The sequence below is a fragment of the Phycodurus eques genome, chromosome 3 (assembly GCF_024500275.1).
Source record: "Phycodurus eques isolate BA_2022a chromosome 3, UOR_Pequ_1.1, whole genome shotgun sequence".
NCBI classification, from domain to species: domain Eukaryota; kingdom Metazoa; phylum Chordata; class Actinopteri; order Syngnathiformes; family Syngnathidae; genus Phycodurus; species Phycodurus eques.
In genome coordinates this window covers 33864283-33881445 of record NC_084527.1, presented here as the reverse complement: position 1 = coordinate 33881445, position 17163 = coordinate 33864283, and the positions used below count along the sequence as shown (strand labels likewise).

The 17163-nt window shown below is 45.4% G+C and overlaps 3 protein-coding genes across 11 annotated transcripts in view; 2 read left to right on the top strand and 1 right to left on the bottom strand.

The window, feature by feature from the left end:
* The first annotated feature begins 154 nt into the window (after positions 1 to 154).
* Positions 155 to 8582, top strand: dph7 (diphthamide biosynthesis 7). 3 transcript variants are annotated; one of them, XM_061673202.1, is made up of 10 exons: positions 156 to 352; positions 554 to 713; positions 1539 to 1666; positions 4637 to 4724; positions 4945 to 5039; positions 6105 to 6262; positions 6329 to 6401; positions 6489 to 6554; positions 6663 to 6835; positions 7050 to 8582. In XM_061673202.1, the coding sequence occupies exons 2-10, from the start codon at positions 582 to 584 to the stop codon at positions 7469 to 7471; spliced, it is 1335 nt and encodes a 444-aa protein (XP_061529186.1). In that variant the 5' UTR covers positions 156 to 352; positions 554 to 581; the 3' UTR covers positions 7472 to 8582. The 3 variants fall into 3 exon arrangements, with proteins under 3 accessions (XP_061529185.1, XP_061529186.1, XP_061529183.1); XM_061673201.1 differs by having other exon boundaries at positions 155 to 306; positions 6105 to 6401; XM_061673199.1 differs by having other exon boundaries at positions 6105 to 6401.
* Positions 8380 to 9570, bottom strand: mrpl41 (mitochondrial ribosomal protein L41). Of its 2 annotated transcripts, none has more exons than XM_061673207.1 (2): positions 9459 to 9570; positions 8380 to 8977 (listed from the first exon to the last, which is right to left on the bottom strand). In XM_061673207.1, the coding sequence occupies exon 2, from the start codon at positions 8940 to 8942 to the stop codon at positions 8535 to 8537; it is 408 nt and encodes a 135-aa protein (XP_061529191.1). In that variant the 5' UTR covers positions 8943 to 8977; positions 9459 to 9570; the 3' UTR covers positions 8380 to 8534. The 2 variants fall into 2 exon arrangements, with proteins under 2 accessions (XP_061529191.1, XP_061529192.1); XM_061673208.1 differs by having other exon boundaries at positions 9393 to 9460.
* pnpla7b (patatin-like phospholipase domain containing 7b) overlaps positions 9174 to 17163 on the top strand; it is a 48916-nt gene continuing 40926 nt past the window's right edge. For 2 of the 6 annotated variants that reach the window (XM_061673197.1, XM_061673198.1), the window contains exons 1-6: positions 9915 to 10828; positions 11036 to 11125; positions 12997 to 13084; positions 13823 to 13902; positions 14431 to 14522; positions 14714 to 14854. In XM_061673197.1, the coding sequence (XP_061529181.1) occupies positions 10787 to 10828; positions 11036 to 11125; positions 12997 to 13084; positions 13823 to 13902; positions 14431 to 14522; positions 14714 to 14854 (533 nt within the window). In that variant the 5' untranslated portion in view covers positions 9915 to 10786. The other 4 variants (XM_061673195.1, XM_061673193.1, XM_061673194.1 and 1 more) reach the window with 4 other exon arrangements.

Here is a 17163-nt window from a genome sequence, read left to right as displayed (position 1 = left end):
AAATATTGTATTTCTTAACGCTGTGTATTATCTTGCTATCAACAATTAATGTCTTTCTTCAGTTTTTGACAGCGGTCAAATGGGTGAACCACGGTCAAGAGACACTGCACGCGCGTTATTATATACACGCTATTCTTTTCCAGTGGCGTACATACTGTCATATCTGTAATTATGAGTGTACTCCTTTAAGAGAGGAGGCGTGTGGGTAGGTGACGTAAGCGAAACAAGAAGAAGAAGAAGAAGAAGAAGAAGAACAAGAAGAACAAGAGTCGGGTTACAACGTTGGCCCGGTTGTGAATTTCTTGGGTGATTCGCTTCCTCCTTGACCGCGACGCCGGAAAGCCAGGCGGCGGTAATGACCAAATCAGCAGTTTGAACGCCACGGATTAAATTAGCGTGGCGATTGTGTTGTCGTAGCGTGCTAACGCGCTGCGGTCAAGCTAACTCTGGTTTTAGAACTAGCCACCGATTTAGGAGATTAGAACGTTAGCCGAATGTAAAAGCAGAAGCACTTTGTGTCGTTGACCTGCCTTTGTTTTTCTTGTCGAATCAGCACCGCGCGTGATGCGGAGCAGTTGGACATGGCTTGGAAGTCACGAACCCGCAGTCTGCAAGTTTTCGACACGGAGTTGAGTGCCGACACGGTGGAATGGTGCCCTGTAGCTCACTGCCACGGATTCCTGGCGTGCGGGACTTATGAGCTCCAAAAGGCGGTGAGCGCCGTCGCTGCGTCGTGTGATTCCAATTGAGCAAATCCTCACCCGAAAGTCGCAAATGTAATATGTTGTCAGGGCTATTACAAACAATTTCAAGTTCTTCAAAAACAATGGCGAAGATCAACGCGGCTTGCTTTGATTCCGGCTTAAGCCTATTCAGGGGTCGCCGCAGCAAATCATCCCGTTCCATCGCTCCCCGTCCTCTGCATCTTCTGCTCATTTTCACACTTCTAATTTATTATGTACCTGTACTTGCAAATTCAAAGTTTACGTGAGTTTCAGTTCTTTCCATAGATTTCCGATTGAATTCAAGTCAGGTGATAGGCTGGGCCATTCAAACAACTGTATCATCGTGAGATGTGTCTTGACTCACACCTTGGCAATGAGACCTTCTTGTAGGCCATCAATTAGGACTGAACCAGCTGATATTCAATTACACTGACAAGGGGCTAGATTTCTGTTTGATCATTGAGAGATTTTAGATGTTGTCTTGGCTTTCCATGCCTTTTGGCACCTCCCTCCCTCCATGTGTTCAATACTTTTTCCCTGTGTCATTTCACATCTTTACACACACACCTTAATTTCTGAGCTTATTTGTTCTACTTTCTTTGTGTGCATGGAATACGAGGGTTGTTCCCAACGTCTGGTGAAAGCTTCAGGTCAATAGCCCTTTGGAAGTATATTTAGTGAGAAAAATGGTGACATGTTAAATACATATTTCAGCTGCTGTATATCATTCACAGTGACTACGACAGTGACTAAATATTTTTGAAATTTTCCTGAACATTGACTAACATTTGCACTTTTACGTTCCTGCTGTAGAAAGGGGAAGATGGTGCCTCAAGCCGGACTGGTCGTTTGTACCTTTTGGAATATCAGCGAGAAGCTTTGAGTCCTCCTCTCACTGAGCGACAGCGCATAGAAACACCAGCCATTTTAGATTTGAAATGGTAAGAACTTAAAATACTTTCTCAGATCAATTGTGTACAGTAGTGGTGTCACAATACCAAATTTTTGTCTTCAATACGATACATTTTATAAAGTACCTCGTTACCAAGTACTGAAACGATACCACGGCAAAAAATCTAAAACTGACAAAACGACTTCAAATACTTTTATTTTTATGAATTCATCAAATTATGATAAACTTGAAAAAAGATGTAATAATGGAATGAGCCCATTCTTGGTCATTTAACAAACTATAAAAGAATTAGATGATTGCCTGCATGATCATCTATCCATCCATCCGTTTTCTGTACCGCTTATCCTCACCAGGGTCGCGGGCGTGCTGGTGCCTATCCCAGCTATCTCCAGGCGAGAGGCGGGGTACACCCTGAACTGGTCGCCAGCCAATCTCAGGGCACATGTAAACAAACAACCATTCGCAACTACGGGCAATTTGGAGTCTGGAATTAACCTCCCACGCATGTTTTTGGGATGTGGGAGGAAACCGGAGTACCCGGAGAAAACCCACACAGGCACGAGGAGAACATGCAAACTCCACACCGGCGGGGCTGGCATTTGAATCCCGGTCCTCAGAACTGGGAGCCAAATGTGCTAATCAGTCGTCCACCGTGCCGCCCTGCATGATCATATACATATTATATAATGAATGTGTTTTTATGTACATAAAATTGTTCAACTATATGTATGATATACCATAATTTACCCCCCCCCCGAAAATTGTCAAAGATCCAGGGTGCGTGTTATACATAGGTATAGGGGAAATTGGGAAAAAGCTTTTCTCGTTTTATAAATGTATGCCGGCATCTAGAAGTTATGAAAAAGCTGTACACTTTCATTCCAATATCCCACCGCTACCTGAGAGATGTTTACGCTTTCATTCGACCACCTACAGCAGGGGTGTCAAACTTTTTTTTTTTTTTTTTTTTTTGTGGTGGGTCACATCGTACGTATGGTTTACCCCGGAGGAAATTTTATATATCAAAAGTACTGGACGCATTGGTATCAGTCACCTGTACTGGTATCAGTCCGAAAACAAGTGGTATTGAACATGCTTACTACGAACCCATACAAATGTATGAGCCCCAAATATTATTGCACAGTTCAAACAAATTAGCGGATAACTAGTTTTGAAATGACGACAAGCCAGTAAAAAATATTTTATACACTTTCAGTAATACCTTTTTCAATTTATTTTAAAGGGGGTTTGGTTAAAAAAAAAAATAAACATTTAAAATGCTTGCAATATCTCAGTCTGCAGTTTTGGTATTTTAGCAAGAGACATGAAGTCGACGCATATGATTTGCTCTCGCGGGCCACGTGAAATGATGCGGCGGGCGGATCTGGCCATGAGTTTGACACCTGTGACCGAGAGGTTATGAGAAAGGTGGACACTTTCATTCTTATACACCACCGCCACCTAGAGGTTATGAAAAAGATATAGCCTACACTTTCATTCCAATATGACTGCATGTACAAGTGGGTACCGAGTTTTCAGACTCCCTTAAATTTTTCATTTTTTAAAAGATTGCAGCCATTAGCTAAAATCATTTAAGTTCATTTTTTACCTGCTCAATGTACACACAGCACCTCATATTGACAGAAAAAACGAAGTTGTTGAAATTTTTTCTGATTTATTAAAAAAAGAAAAACTGAAGTATCACACAGCCATAAGTATTCAGACCCTTTGCTGTGACACTCATATATTTAACTCTGGTGCTGTCCATTTCTTCTGATCATCCTTGATGTTTCTTCACCTTCATTGGAGTCCAGCTGTGTTTGATTATACTGATTGGACTTGATTAGGAAAGCCACACCCCCGTCTATATAAGACCTTGTAGCTCACAGTGCATGTCAGAGCAAATGAGAAGCATGAGGTCAAAGGAACTGCCTGAAGAGCTCAGAGACAGAATTGTGGCGAGTCACAGATGTGGCCAAGGTTACAAAAAACATTCTGCTGCACTTAAGGTTCCTAAGAGCACAGTGGCCTCCATAATCCTTAAATGGAAGACGTTTGGGATGATCAGAACCCTTCCAAGAGCTTTCCGTCCGGCCAAACTGAGCAATCGGGGGAGAAGAGCCTTGGTGAGAGAGGTGAAGAAGAACCCAAAGATCACTGTGGCTGAGCTCCAGAGATGCAGTCGGGAGATGGGAGAAAGTTCTAGAAAGTCAACCGTCACTGAAGCCCTCCACCAGTCGGGGCTTTATGCCAGAGTGGCCCGACAAAAGTCTCTCCTCAGTGCAAGACACGTGAAAGCCCGCATGGAGTTTGCTTAAAAAAAACCCCAAAAAAAAACGGAAGGACTCAAGATGATGAGAAATAAGATTCTCTGGTCTAATGAGACCCAAGATAAAAGTTTTTGGGCTTCGAGGGAAAGCTGAAAGCGGCCAAATATGGGGATATCCTGGATGAAAACCTTCTCCAGAGTGCTCAGGACCTCAGACAGGGCCGAAGGTTCACCCTCCAACATGACAATGACCTTAGGCACACAGCTAAAATAATGGAGTGGCTTCAGAACAACTCCTCTGCTGACTTTGGTCGGGAGGGGTTAGTCGGGCGTGAAATTGGCCCATTTGTGTTCCGTTGAGAGTTTGTATCCAATTAAACAACTAATCAATGAATTTATCCCACAGTCAATCAAGAAAATGTAGTCCCATCGCTAGTAACTTTAAGTATCACCGAAATATCCCAGATGATGTTGATCTGCAAGTTATACCTTGTGTGCCAACCGGCTCTCCACAGATTGACTGATTCTTCTAACATTTCGAAATGTGCATCATTTCCAGAGTTCCAATTTCTCCTTCTTGTAGATTTACATGAGGACCGTATATTTAGTGCATTCTACTGTGCACCAGTTGGTTGAGAAGGCAGGATGTTGTGGTATATTGTCAGTAGTTGACTCTGAGCTCAGCCTGCTGATGCAGAAAACCTTTTTCATCATGCCTTCTCTCTTCAGGTGTCATGTGCCTGTGTCAGGAAAGGTCGTGCTGGGACTGGCAGCGGCGACTGGAGAACTGCAGCTGTATGCGCTTTCAGACTGCCAGGTGAGAAATGTGCCACGAGAGAAATCGTGTTTCTGCATCAACAATGACGCGGTAGTCCAATATGACATAATGGCAATGAATACCATTCATACGATACGACCGTACACTGTAAACAAAATGATTTTAAATAAACTACTATGTCTTTCTACCTTCCACTGGACTTCCTTTTTATTCTGTTGTTGTGGTTGGGTATCTACACTCCTAACTGTGTGTTCAGTAGGAAGGCGCCAGCAATCTGCAAAGTCTGAGCAGCGTGGAGCTGGGTGCAGGCAAGCTGGCTCTGTCGTTAGATTGGTCCACTGGAAGAATGGACAGGTATTGGAATCTGTGTGCTCCACAGCCAGCTTTGCTTTCCTATAAATAATGATCGGTCATTAGGGTTGGGCATCGAGAATCGACAACCTATTGGAACCGGCACTAATGTTCTGGTTCTCCCGGAATCGTTCAAATTAAAACATTTGGGTTCCCAGTTTCGATGCCTCGTCCGCCGACCCCAAAGAAGAAGCGGCGAAAATCAACGCTCGCAAAGACAGGCTTGTGTCTGAACTTTGTTCAAATTAATGAGCGGTCGTCTCAGTGCAACGCTTGGAATAAGATTATATTGTGGCTTTCACGATGCGTCGCGTCTGACGCGCTCCCTCCCGCGCCGAGCCTCGGCCTGCGCGGGCGAAGTCAACTCTTGTCAATTGAGTGAGTGAAACGATAAAATACATCTGTGCCAACATTGAGACAGCTCGCAAGGTAAGCCGTTGGCTGCACCGATAACTGTGTTGTCTCACAGGATCACAAACACTAACCATCGGTGGGTAAGGAAAGGAATCGCTCTACAGCATTTAGTTCCGAAATCCATGAACAAAAATAAAAATACATTCAGAAAAAATCACCAGTGCCGTGCGAAGTTACCTTACCTGCGTACCCTTCAGAATAAAAGGCTCCATGCTTAAAACGGGAAGTCAAGTTAAAACTTGCACACACAAACCATTTGACGTGATAAAACGGTCCCAAATAACGATTTTATCAATGCTATATTGAACTTTTAGCTGAAACATTAATGAATAAATATTAAGTCAATTGGGTTAGTTCCACACACACACATTGCCTTTTAGTTCATAGGTCTGATATTGATACTGCTTATAAAGAACCCCGAGTCAAATGTTCATTTTAGTTTATGCTGCGGGCTGCTAAGAAAATGGATGTTCATACTTTGGACATGCAATTGTTTTTGGCACCCAGCCCCCTAAAAGAATCTGAATCGAGGATCGTTCGCAATCGGGAGCGGAATCTCCAATTCAAACGATGCCCAACCCTGCAGGCAATGGGTCCGATCGGCACATAAACCCCCTGTGTTACTTTTCACACCCCCACGGCTCACGTCGGCAGCAGCGACGTGCGGGTGATATGCAGCGACTCCGCGGGTCATGTCAGTGTGCTCTCTTTGGATGAAGGTGCTCTGATGACTTTGTCACAGTGGAAGGCCCACGACTTTGAGGCTTGGATCTCAGCCTTCTCCTACTGGGACACACAGTTGGTATACTCAGGTAGTCTGCGTGTATGTATACATATGTACGTATATATGGCTCTCGCTCCTCTCTCTCACCTGCCAGGTGGAGATGACTGTAAGCTTAAAGGCTGGGACCTCAGGATCGGTCCCTCCAGCCCTACTTTCGTCAGTAAAAGGTCATTAATTGCAGCCCTACTCTCGTCGGTAAAAGGCAATTCGCTTTGATGAACTCATGAAGCGTTTCCATATCATTTGTCACAAAGGCATTCAATGGGCGTGTGCAGCATTCACAGCAACCCACATCGGGAACACCTTCTGGCTACAGGCAGGTAAACGTCGCCGTTAATAAATCGATCGGTAGATCATATATGTTTGCGTTGTAGGATTTATGTTTTTAAAATCCTGAGTAAGCTTTTGTATTCCCCCCCCCCCCACAGCTATGATGAGACGATACTCCTGTGGGATGGCAGAAATATGCGGCAGCCTTTCAGCGAGACGTCGCTCGGCGGTGGGGTGTGGAGGTTAAAATGGCATCCGACTCATCAGCATCTGCTGCTGGCAGCGTGCATGCACAATGACTTCCACATACTTCACTGTCGACAGGCCACGGGTGAGTAGAAGGTTACGTGCCACACCGGGTCAAATGAGGGGACGTGTTGACTGCTTTCGAAGTCAAATATCCATGTGAACATGGGAGGGCTATCACTGGATGAAGTTGGAGAAGCACCGTAATTCGATGTTAAATCTACTACATCCAATTGCTTTGTGAGAAGGATACTATCCAAAACTAGTGTTCTCTGAGAACATTTTGTACTTTGTTCTAGATTCACACGAAGGGGCGTGTCCCGTTTTAGCATCCTACATCCTCCACAACTCTCTGGCATATGGAGCGGACTGGTCTCGACTGTCCCTGGAGCAACCCGCGCCTGGCTCCCCTCCTGCTGCAGAACCAAAGGAACGCCTCGCAGACAGCGGAGGACATCTGAGGATCCAGTATGAATCCCCCACTGCCAGCTTCGACACTTCCCTCGAAAATGATTGCGGGCAATACATCCCAGAAGGCATTGCTCCGCCACCTAGAAGCTCCAATGCGGCCGACGCCGTCACGCCTGATGAGGAGATTTCTTCATTGTCTTTTCTTCTTGCAAGTTGCTCATTTTACGATCATATGCTTCACTTGTGGCGTTGGGACTGGGTTCCGGTTGAGGCCTCAGGTCGCAATAGATCAACGTTGACCTTGCCGTGACGACCGGCTGAGTTGGCGTTCAAGGCATGGATGGCTCATTTTCAAGTCATTTCATCAATACTAGAAACGAAAATGAAACATTTTCATTATAAAACGAAAAGAAAAACGGCTTCATAAAACTCCTGCGCGTTGAACAATTTACATTGACCTTCAAACTCTGCCGTTACAAGTGGGTAGGTGAACCTAGCTGCTCAAACCCATTCCACTCTTATATAATAATGGTGAAGACATGCAATAGTTCTGACAAAGAAGGACCGCTTGTTGAAGGAACCCCCCCCCCCCCCCCCCCCAATAAAAAGGAACTCTGAAGACTATATGCATTTGTTGTTAGTTTTCATGGAGAAGGATGAAAAATCCGATACATCCACGGATGTCGTCGGCATCTTCAGAAAACTTGATTTGGGACACCGAATTGTAAACACCTTTTGGCATTCAAAGTTTGAAAAATAGGAGCGCCTGATGGCTAACTGGCAATAATTCAAATACGGGGTCAAATTGATTTTCAAAAGGAAATTCAGCGGGCCATGTCTTTACCGTTATTGATCAACTGATAGGAAAATGACCCATATGGTGCAGAAGGTACGGTTACCCATGACTAGCCTCCAATCACAAATACTACTAGTAGCGTTCTGTTGAATGCTCCTCAATGGTGGAGCAAAAAGTTCCATCAGGAGCTCCGCCCACCCGCTTGCCATTACTTTTGACTTGAGACTGGATTTTCAATAAAACACATTATTGAAGAAGCCAGGACAGTAGAAATATTTTTAGAACAGTTTAGTATTTCCCAAAAGGCAACTGCAACTTCCACCAACCTGCTTCTACTGTACATTTGCACAGTGCTTCCGGAAAGTATTGAGCGCGTCACCCCCCCCCCCCCCCCCCCCCCCCCCCCACGTTATGTTACAGCCTCATTCCAAAATGGAATAAAGTTTTGCTATCGATGAGAAGCAAAATACAAAGGATTTTCTGGTGCATGATGTTTCCAAGGAAGCTTTAATTGCTGGTTATGTACCCCGCATCTCAACTCACTCAAGCGTTGATGTCATATCCTGTAACTTGAACTTTAGCGCACATAGTTCTTGGGATACAATTTAAACAACTTCCCCTCCTGTGTGGGTTCAAATCCGTATTTCGTCAGTTGCTCTTTGTCATAAACCCCTTCAATGAAGTCTCTCTCGATGCGAGGAGCCACCACCTCGGCGAACAGACGCTCTGCGGTCGCCGGAGGCTCGATTCCCTTCGGGGAGCGGTACGATACGTACGGTTTGAGTTTGAAGCCGTCCAGATTCGGTACCACAAACTCAGGAATCATGGCCTTTATCGCCAGGAACTTTCTGCTGGGGAGATTCACTCCGGCGGGTCTTGAACCTCTGCCTTTATTGTGAGTCCTTGAACCTCGCTTGCTGGTGAATTCCGACATTCTGTCTGCTCCCCTCGTCAGGCCCCTTATCAGTGTGGACAATACACCCATTGTGCCACAACCGCGTATATTGCAGAACAGGAAACCTGGGGGGGGGGGAATGGATGAAATCAATGACTTGTATTCAGACCCCCTTCTATTTTTTTCCACTCTTTGTTATATTGCAGCCATTTGCTCAAATCATTTAAGTCAGGAAAAGACATTTTTGCAGATTTATTCCTTTGCTCGGTCTTCAGGAGAAGCACCCTTTTGAGCTAATACAGCTGCGAGTCTTTTGGGGGGGGGGGGGGGTGCATTTTTCGCCTTTCATAAATCTGTTTTGAACCTTGCGTTTGAAAATCCAAATGTTACATGTCAATATCAAAAGGGCAGATGGTATTTAAGGTGGGCTTTAGGAGGCAAAGCTTAGCTTGTTATGGATACCGTGTAGCCCAATGATGCGCTGGTAATTTACTGTAATCGCGGATATCATCTAAAGTACACGGAGACCGTCGATATTACCTAATCTTTGATCCCAATACTGTAACCACTATGGTGGAATTAGACACAACAGTGCACTGAGCTCACCTCGCACACGCGTTCCACAGAAAATAACGTGAACGACCGTCAAACAAAACGTCTGTCGATTGGCCGGAGGGCAACAGTGCTCACCAATTAGAACCCAAGATACTCTTGCAGACGCGTTCGTGAAAGGCCATTTTTAGAAACGTTTAGTGAACCCTAACCTCCGGCACATCTACCTTCAAAATAATGGACTAAATATAAATGTGAGCAAAATAAGACGCCCATACGTTCACGCATAGCATTGCGTACACAAAGCAAAGTGAATTCGATGTATTTTACTTATATTATTCGACTTTGAACCAGTAACGAGGGCGTGACGCAAACATTTAACGGGGAATAAGTCACGTCTTGAAACGCTTAGTTTTATTTTGTTAGGTAGGGCAGGATACGTCCGTTGTTATCGCAAATCGGACTTAACCTCGTTGTCATTGACTAAAGCTGAAACGGGTACGTGAGAAAAATCACTTCTGCATCTCTGTGGAATTCCTCCACGCATTTCTTACAAGCACTTGGCCACGTGTCGTTTGAACATTTCGTTCTCTGACAAATAGTTTTTCGTGCAATTTTGTAGCGCTTCCAGAGGTGGAGGCCGCAGTGAGTAAACCTGTGGCATATTGGCAGTGCTCGAAATGAAAGGGGAACGAGTTGGCTTATTTCCAAGATGAGTTAAGTCTCATAACTTCATTGAATATTTGACTTATTATTATTATTAATAAGTAAAATAGTATTTGTGGCATCAAAAAGGCGCAATATGTGCACATAGCACATTTAAAGTGGGAATTCTGCACTTAATTGAACTCAATTGGAAATCTTCTTTTGAGTCACTGAAGTCTATTTCGAATTGAATATCGCGGAAGATAAGATCAATGTAGCAGCACAATACACGCTGCTAAATGCAAAGGAGGCATGACATGAAATCATCATAATCAAGATGATTTTCTTCTCTTCTCTTCGATACAAAAATGCACCATACGTTTTGAATCGGACTTCAACACAAAAGATGCACAATATTTGTTCTTAAATTGCGTCTGGCCTTTGTACAATGTGGGCGTGGCGACGGCTCATAGGTCAGACGACTGCAGGGGGTGAGTGTTTTTGAAGGATCTGGTGGCTGGACTTATATAATGGGTGATCTATTTTGTCTTTCCTGAGGGGGTGCGATCTTTCCCCCCAATTGGATTGTTTGCATATGATGATGACACATAATCCCACATGTTCAGAAATATACTGTACCTGCAATCGGTTTTTCCACATGATTCAACCTCCTGATATTGCACAATTATGTCACACCTAGGGGTTGCCTTGTGCTGTTGTCTGAACTTCAGTCAGACATGGAAAATGACAACGACCACAAGAGTTGCAGTGTACCTCCGGTAGGTCTGCCGCAGCACTGTTCATTTCCAGTCATTGTCTGAGAACAAGGATGGTGTTCATGGCCTTTTCAGTGAATCCAAGATTGGATGGAAATATACAGCCTATGCCTTCCGTGCATTTGTCCAAATTTAGATTCCGACGATTCCTTAGTGTTCCTATGTAGTCTGAAATTAGAACTTGCGCTTCTTATGTGCTTTTGGTTGCAGAGACTGGCTCCTTTTGGAAGCGAGCTCACGGCCAAGATGCAGCAGATTATAGAAGAACGGACACAAGTCAACATGGTAAACGACCACACGGTGTGTTGTAGTTTACGAAACTTTGGTCCCGTCTAACTGGAATTTTACAAACGTATCTACTCTTGTTAGTCTATCACAGGGGTGTCCAAAATACTGCCCAGTGGCCATTTGCAGCCCAGCTTCCATTTTTTTAGCAGCCCGCTGTCATGAACGGCCACGGGAAAGAATGAGACACGAGGTTAAATGCAAGGGGTAATTAGGGTGAACGAGGTTACAGGTGGTGAAGATGCTCTCAGGATCAGGTGTGTGTGAAACGGGGGGAAGACAAAAACCAGAACACAGACCCATGACAGTACCCCCCCCGGCCGGCCCCAGACGGACGCGCAATGATAAAGTCCCGAACGAGCGAGTCATCCGCGATAAACGCAGACGGCACCCATGAACGTTCCTCAGGTCCGTAGCCCTCCCAGTCCACCAGATATTGAAATCCCCTCCGCCTCCGCCGAGACGACAACAGCCGCCTCACAGTGAAGACAGGGCCCCCATCCACGAACCGGGGGGGGGGCTGGAAGGCGGGACCAGAGGGGATTCCCGGGCGGGCTTGAGCCGGCTGACGTGAAAAGCAGGGTGGACCCCCATCGACCTTGGGAGCCTGAGCTTCACGGTGACAGGGTTGATGATCTTTGTGATGGGGAAGGGCCCAACGAACCTGGGAGCGAGCTGCCGGGACTCCACCCGGAGTGGAATATGCTTGGTGGAGAGCCAAACTCGCTGACCCACTTTGTAGTTTCGGGGCCGGTGTCCTCCTACGACCCAACAGCAGAGACGAGCAAAGCAAGTCAACTCATAGCGCGTTTATTTCCCTGCAACAGGCAACCAGGGGGAAACGGCGCCCAGTTAGGGGGAGCAGGGACTCCGGGTGGTCCGTTTTGGCCAGACAAGGGGATCCGCGGGCGGGCAGGCAGCTGTGCAGGCGAGGTGGCAGGTGTGTAGTCTCTGGGTTACAAGAGGGAGAGAAAGCTGATCAGTATTTCTTCGAACGAAGCGCAAACGTTTTTTTGCGAGCTCGACGCGACTGACAGTACGACTACTCAAGACGATCTGACGACGAGTTGGTGTTCGGGACCGGGTTAAGTACACCGTTGATGAACATGAATTGCAGCTGGTCCCGGCTCCCAACTCGTCTCTCCGCTCCTGCGGCTATCGACACAGCTACGAACACACACGCACACTCCGAGAGGAGGAGGAGCTGACATGAACGGTCCAAAAATCTCCTCGCCGCCATTGTGTGGAGTTAGCCACAAAATCACACGTCCTTATGTGTCTAAACCTTTAGCCACACTTAGCCAGTCCTCGTCACTGGGACGCCAGTAAGCTTTACTGGTGTGGCCCCAATTAAAACTAGCTCGTCATCAATCAGGAGTAGGGCTGGACGATAGGGGAAAAATACTTTGAATTGCAAGGTTTTTTGTCTTTTTCCCCCTTTGTTTCCTTTAAACAAATATTGCCACTGGGATTAAGCATGTGATTTTTCAGGAGGAAGTGTATCCTCTTCAGCATTATTGACTAAACACAACAAATCAATTACTATGTCGTCTTGGATATAGCCCCAAAAAACAACAACAATTCTTTGCTGGAGGCCAGGCCTAGATGTTATTATGAATTGATAGGAAGAAGACATCTTTATTTTACTGTTGAATTGTAAAAAGAAAAACCTTCAATCACAGGAGAATATTGACTTATTGATTTCACTTTATGCCTTGTCAAAATTGAATCCCGTATTTTTCCGTGTAGGGCCCCCGGAGGAAACAGTTTGACACCCCTGGTCTATCCAATGCTTATTTTGGTGCAGAAGTAAACATGTTTATGATGATGCTACGCAGAAGTTGTGTTTGTTTGATTTCAGAGGTGTTTGAATGTGTTTCTTTCAGTGGACGGCGATTCTCATTGGAGCTGTGACAGTTGTTTCCCTTGTGGGCGGTGTCGTGTTCCTTCTGTACAGAAGATACAGGCTGTCAAGTCAGTACACTTGTTGGAGTCCGTCTCGATTGAAAGCGTACAGATGGGATTTTCCAGCGCTCACCCTCATCATCTGCGATGAGTCATGAGTTTTGGCGCAAATATGGATTAAGGCTTAACGCAAGAGGGATCGTTTCAAATCAGAAGACGTATATTTTAATGGTTGACAACTGCCAAACAAATGAAGTCAAATTATCTATTGCTGCCGTCAATGAATCAGAGATTTTACAAAGCTATGTGAAACCCCCCCCCCCAAAAAAAAATTGGTTTCCACTTGGGCTCATCCCAACACACAAAGATCAGCGGAAATCATTTTAGTAGCGAATCAACACAATGCGCCGTTTGTTAGACCATGACATGAGGTTTATCCCACCAAAAAAGTGGTAAAAAAGCACAACAAAACAACAAGTGTACAGCGTGTTATTAATGATTGATTAAAATTCAATATTATTATTATGATTCAATCAACCTCGCACGCATGTTTTTGCGATGTGGGAGGAAAGCGGAGTGCCCGGAGAAAACCCACGCAGGCACGGGGAGAACATGCAAACTCCGCACCGGCGCGGCCGGGATTCGAACCCCGGTCCTCAGAACTGTGAGGCAGACACTCTAACCAGTCCTCCACACCGTGCCGCCTATTTCTATCTAGATCTGGCATGTGGGTGCATGAGTATCGCACAAATAACGGGAAACGAAACAAATGCGAAGGGCTTAACAAAGATTGTCGGTATGTTTCAGAGGAGGAGGCGGGCGTCCCGCATTATCGCTTTCGGAAAAGAGACAAAGTTCTGTTCTACGGCCGAAAGATCATGAGAAAGGTCAGTATATATCCCGACGCCGCTATCCGGACACACCCCTGTTGTTACGTGGAGTCACTCACCGCATATTTAGTCACCCTTAAGTTCCCACGAACACACAATCAAACATTGGTGAATTTGTTTCATCCATTTGATACTCAGAACATGTTCCGTTCATTCCTCACCTCTTCCTCGTCGCGGCCAGTTCAAAATTCCTCCATGTTTCAGTGATGCGTTGGAAGAAAGTCGTTCCGGCGCCCTCCTGAGTTGTCTCCTTTCTTTCTTTCTTTCCTTCTTTCTTTCTTCAGAGGACGCGGTTGTAAAATAGGTGGTTTGATAGCTCGCTGCCTCCTGAAGAAATCTCTGCACCTTAGCACAGCATACAATGGGACTGTAGTTTTCCTGCCATTGTTGTTGAACATTGAAAATCGGTTAAGGAGACACAAGATTTATTGAAATTTCTAAAAAAGACTCCGTGATCTAATGACTGATCGGATATCGACATATAAAATGTGCTCTGATTTTGTTGTCGTTTTATTACTTTTAAAGGTCCAGACGCTGTCCTCTCCCACCACCTCCCCCAACTCTGCTTCCCGGCAGAGGGTGCGGAAAAGGACCAAAGTCCTGTCTATTGCTCGCAAGTCAGTCAAATATTGCTTTTTTAAAAAAAAAAAAAAATATATATGATTATTATCTTGACTGTGTCATTTGATCTAACCCTCAACGCAGACCTGGGCAATTCTTTTTCCATCTTTTTATCGTGACATTTTCATGACATTTTCATGGGACTGAAGTTATTCAGGCTAAGTTGTTGTTGTGTATTGTGTATTAGGATCCTCCAAATCCGGAGGGAGCCCCCCTCCTTGCAGCCTAAAGAACCCCCTCCCTGTCTGCTGGAGGCAGACTTGACAGAATTTGATGTGCAGAACTCCCACCTACCATCTGAGGTGCTATACATGCTTAAAAATGTCAGGTAAGGAGAATAATTGTTTCATAACAACTTCATTTGTATAGCAAACTTCTTAACAGGTTACAAAGTACTGTACATTCCACCATAAAAAGGTGTATAAGCAAACCATTTTGAAGCTAAGCGAAGAGATCTTAATCGATCAGAGGTATTGCGCAAACATTGGGCATAGCTAATACAACCATTTGGAATGTCCTGAAAAAGAAAGAAACTTCTGGTGTACTGAGCAACAGACATCGAACAGGTCAGCCAAGGGTATCGACAGCAGTTGATGACAGAAACATTGTGAGAGCTGTGAAGAAACACACCAAAGACAACACTGCCAACCTCCACAGCAAGGGTGAAGGTATCACAATCCACTCTTCGAGAGAAGAAATATACTGACCATGTATCACCAGATGCAAACCACTCATCTGCAAGAAGAATCACAAGGCCAGATTGGATTTTGCAAAGAAGTACAGACATGAACCACAAACGTTTTGGAGCAAAATTTGATGGTAGAGACGAGACCAAGATTAACCTCTACCAAAGTGATGGAAAGGGTAAAGTATTGAGAAAGAAAGGATCTGCTTATGGTCCAGAACACACAAGCTCATCTGTGAAGCACGGTGGAGGTAATGGGGGTTCAAATCCCGGCCCCGCCTGTTTGGAGTTTGCATGTTCTCCCCGTGCCTGCGTGGGTTTTCTCCGGGCACTCCGGTTTCCTCCCACATCCCAAAAACATGCGTGGTTGGTTGATTCCAGACTCTAAATTGCCCGTAGGTGTGAATGTGAGTGCGAATGCCTGTTTGTTTGTATGCGCCCTGCGATTGGCTGGCAACCAGTTCAGGGTGTACCCCGCCTCTCGCTCGAAGATAGCTGGGATAGCCTCCAGCACGCCCGTGACCCTAGTGAGGAAAAGCGGTACAGAAAATGGATGGATGGATGGATGGATAAATCCATGTAGTTTAATATGATGTAATACAACCCCGATTCCAAGGAAGTTGGGACGCTGTGTTAAACATAAATAAAAACAGAATATAATGATTTGCAAATCATGTTCGACCTATATTTAATTGAATTCACTACAAAGACAGGATATCCATCCATTTTCTGAGCCGCTTCTCCTCAGTAGGGTCGCAGGCGTGCTGGAGCCTATCCCAGCTGTCATCGGGCAGGAAGCGGGGTACGCCCTGAACGGGTTGCCAGCCAACCGCAGGGCACATAGAAACAAACAACCATTCGCACTCACAGTCATGCCTACGGGCAATTTAGAGTCTCCAATTAATGCATGTTTTGGGGATGTGGGAGGAAACCGGAGTGCCCGGAGAAAACCCACGCAGGCACGGGGAGAACATGCAAACTCCACACAGGAGGGGCCGGGGATTGAAGCCGGGTCCTCAGAACTGTGAGGCTGACGCTCTAACCGGTCGCCCACTGTGCCGCCAAGACAGGATATTTTATGTTCAAACTGATAAACTTGATTGTTTTTAGCAAATAATCATTAATCAAATAATCATTATTTTATGGCTGCAACACGTTCCAAAAAGCTGGGACAGGGTCATGTTTACCACGTTGTAACATCACCTTTTCTTTTAACAACATTCAAGAAACGTTTGGGAACTGAGGACACCAATTGTTGAAGCTTTGTAGGTGGAATTCTTTCCCATTCTTGCTCGATGTACAGCTTCAGCCGTTCAACAGTCCGGGGTCTCTGTTGTCGTATGTTACGCTTCATAATGCGCCACGCATTTTCAATGGGAGACAGGTCTGGACTGCAGGCAGGCCAGTCTAGTACCCGCACTCTTTTACTACGAAGCCACGCTGTTGTAACACGTGCACAATGTGGTTTGGCATTGAAATAAGCAGGGGCGTCCATCAAAAAGACGTTGCTTGGATGGCAGCATATGTTTCTCCAAAACCTGTATGTACCTTTCAGCATTAATGGTGCCTTCACAGATGTGTAAGTTACCCACCCCATTGGCACGAACACAGCCCCATACCATCACAGATGCTGGCTTTTGAACTTTGCATCCGTAACAGTCCGGATGGTTCTTTTCCTCTTTGGCCCAGAGGACACGACATCCAAAATTTCCAAAAACAATTTGAAACGTGAACTTGTCGGACCACAGAACACTTTTCCACTTTGCATCAGTCCATCTTAGATGAGCTCGGGCCCAGAGTCGTCGGCGGCGTTTCTGGGTGTTGTTGATAAATGGCTTTTGCTTTGCATAGTCGAGTTTCAAGTTGCACTTACGGATGTAGCGCCGAACTGTATTTACTGACATTGGTTTTCTGAAGTGTTCCTGAGCCCATGTGGTGATCTCCTTTACACA

Bases quoted from the DNA above. Each gene is read 5' to 3' on its own strand.
- dph7 (XM_061673201.1), top strand. From the start codon at position 582: ATGGCTTGGAAGTCACGAACCCGCAGTCTGCAAGTTTTCGACACGGAG. The intron at 5,040-6,104 runs GTATTGGAATCT...TCACGTCGGCAG, and splicing joins TCCACTGGAAGAATGGACAG to CAGCGACGTGCGGGTGATAT. The intron at 6,555-6,662 runs GTAAACGTCGCC...CCCCCCCCACAG, and splicing joins CACCTTCTGGCTACAGGCAG to CTATGATGAGACGATACTCC.
- mrpl41 (XM_061673207.1), bottom strand. From the start codon at position 8,942: ATGGGTGTATTGTCCACACTGATAAGGGGCCTGACGAGGGGAGCAGAC.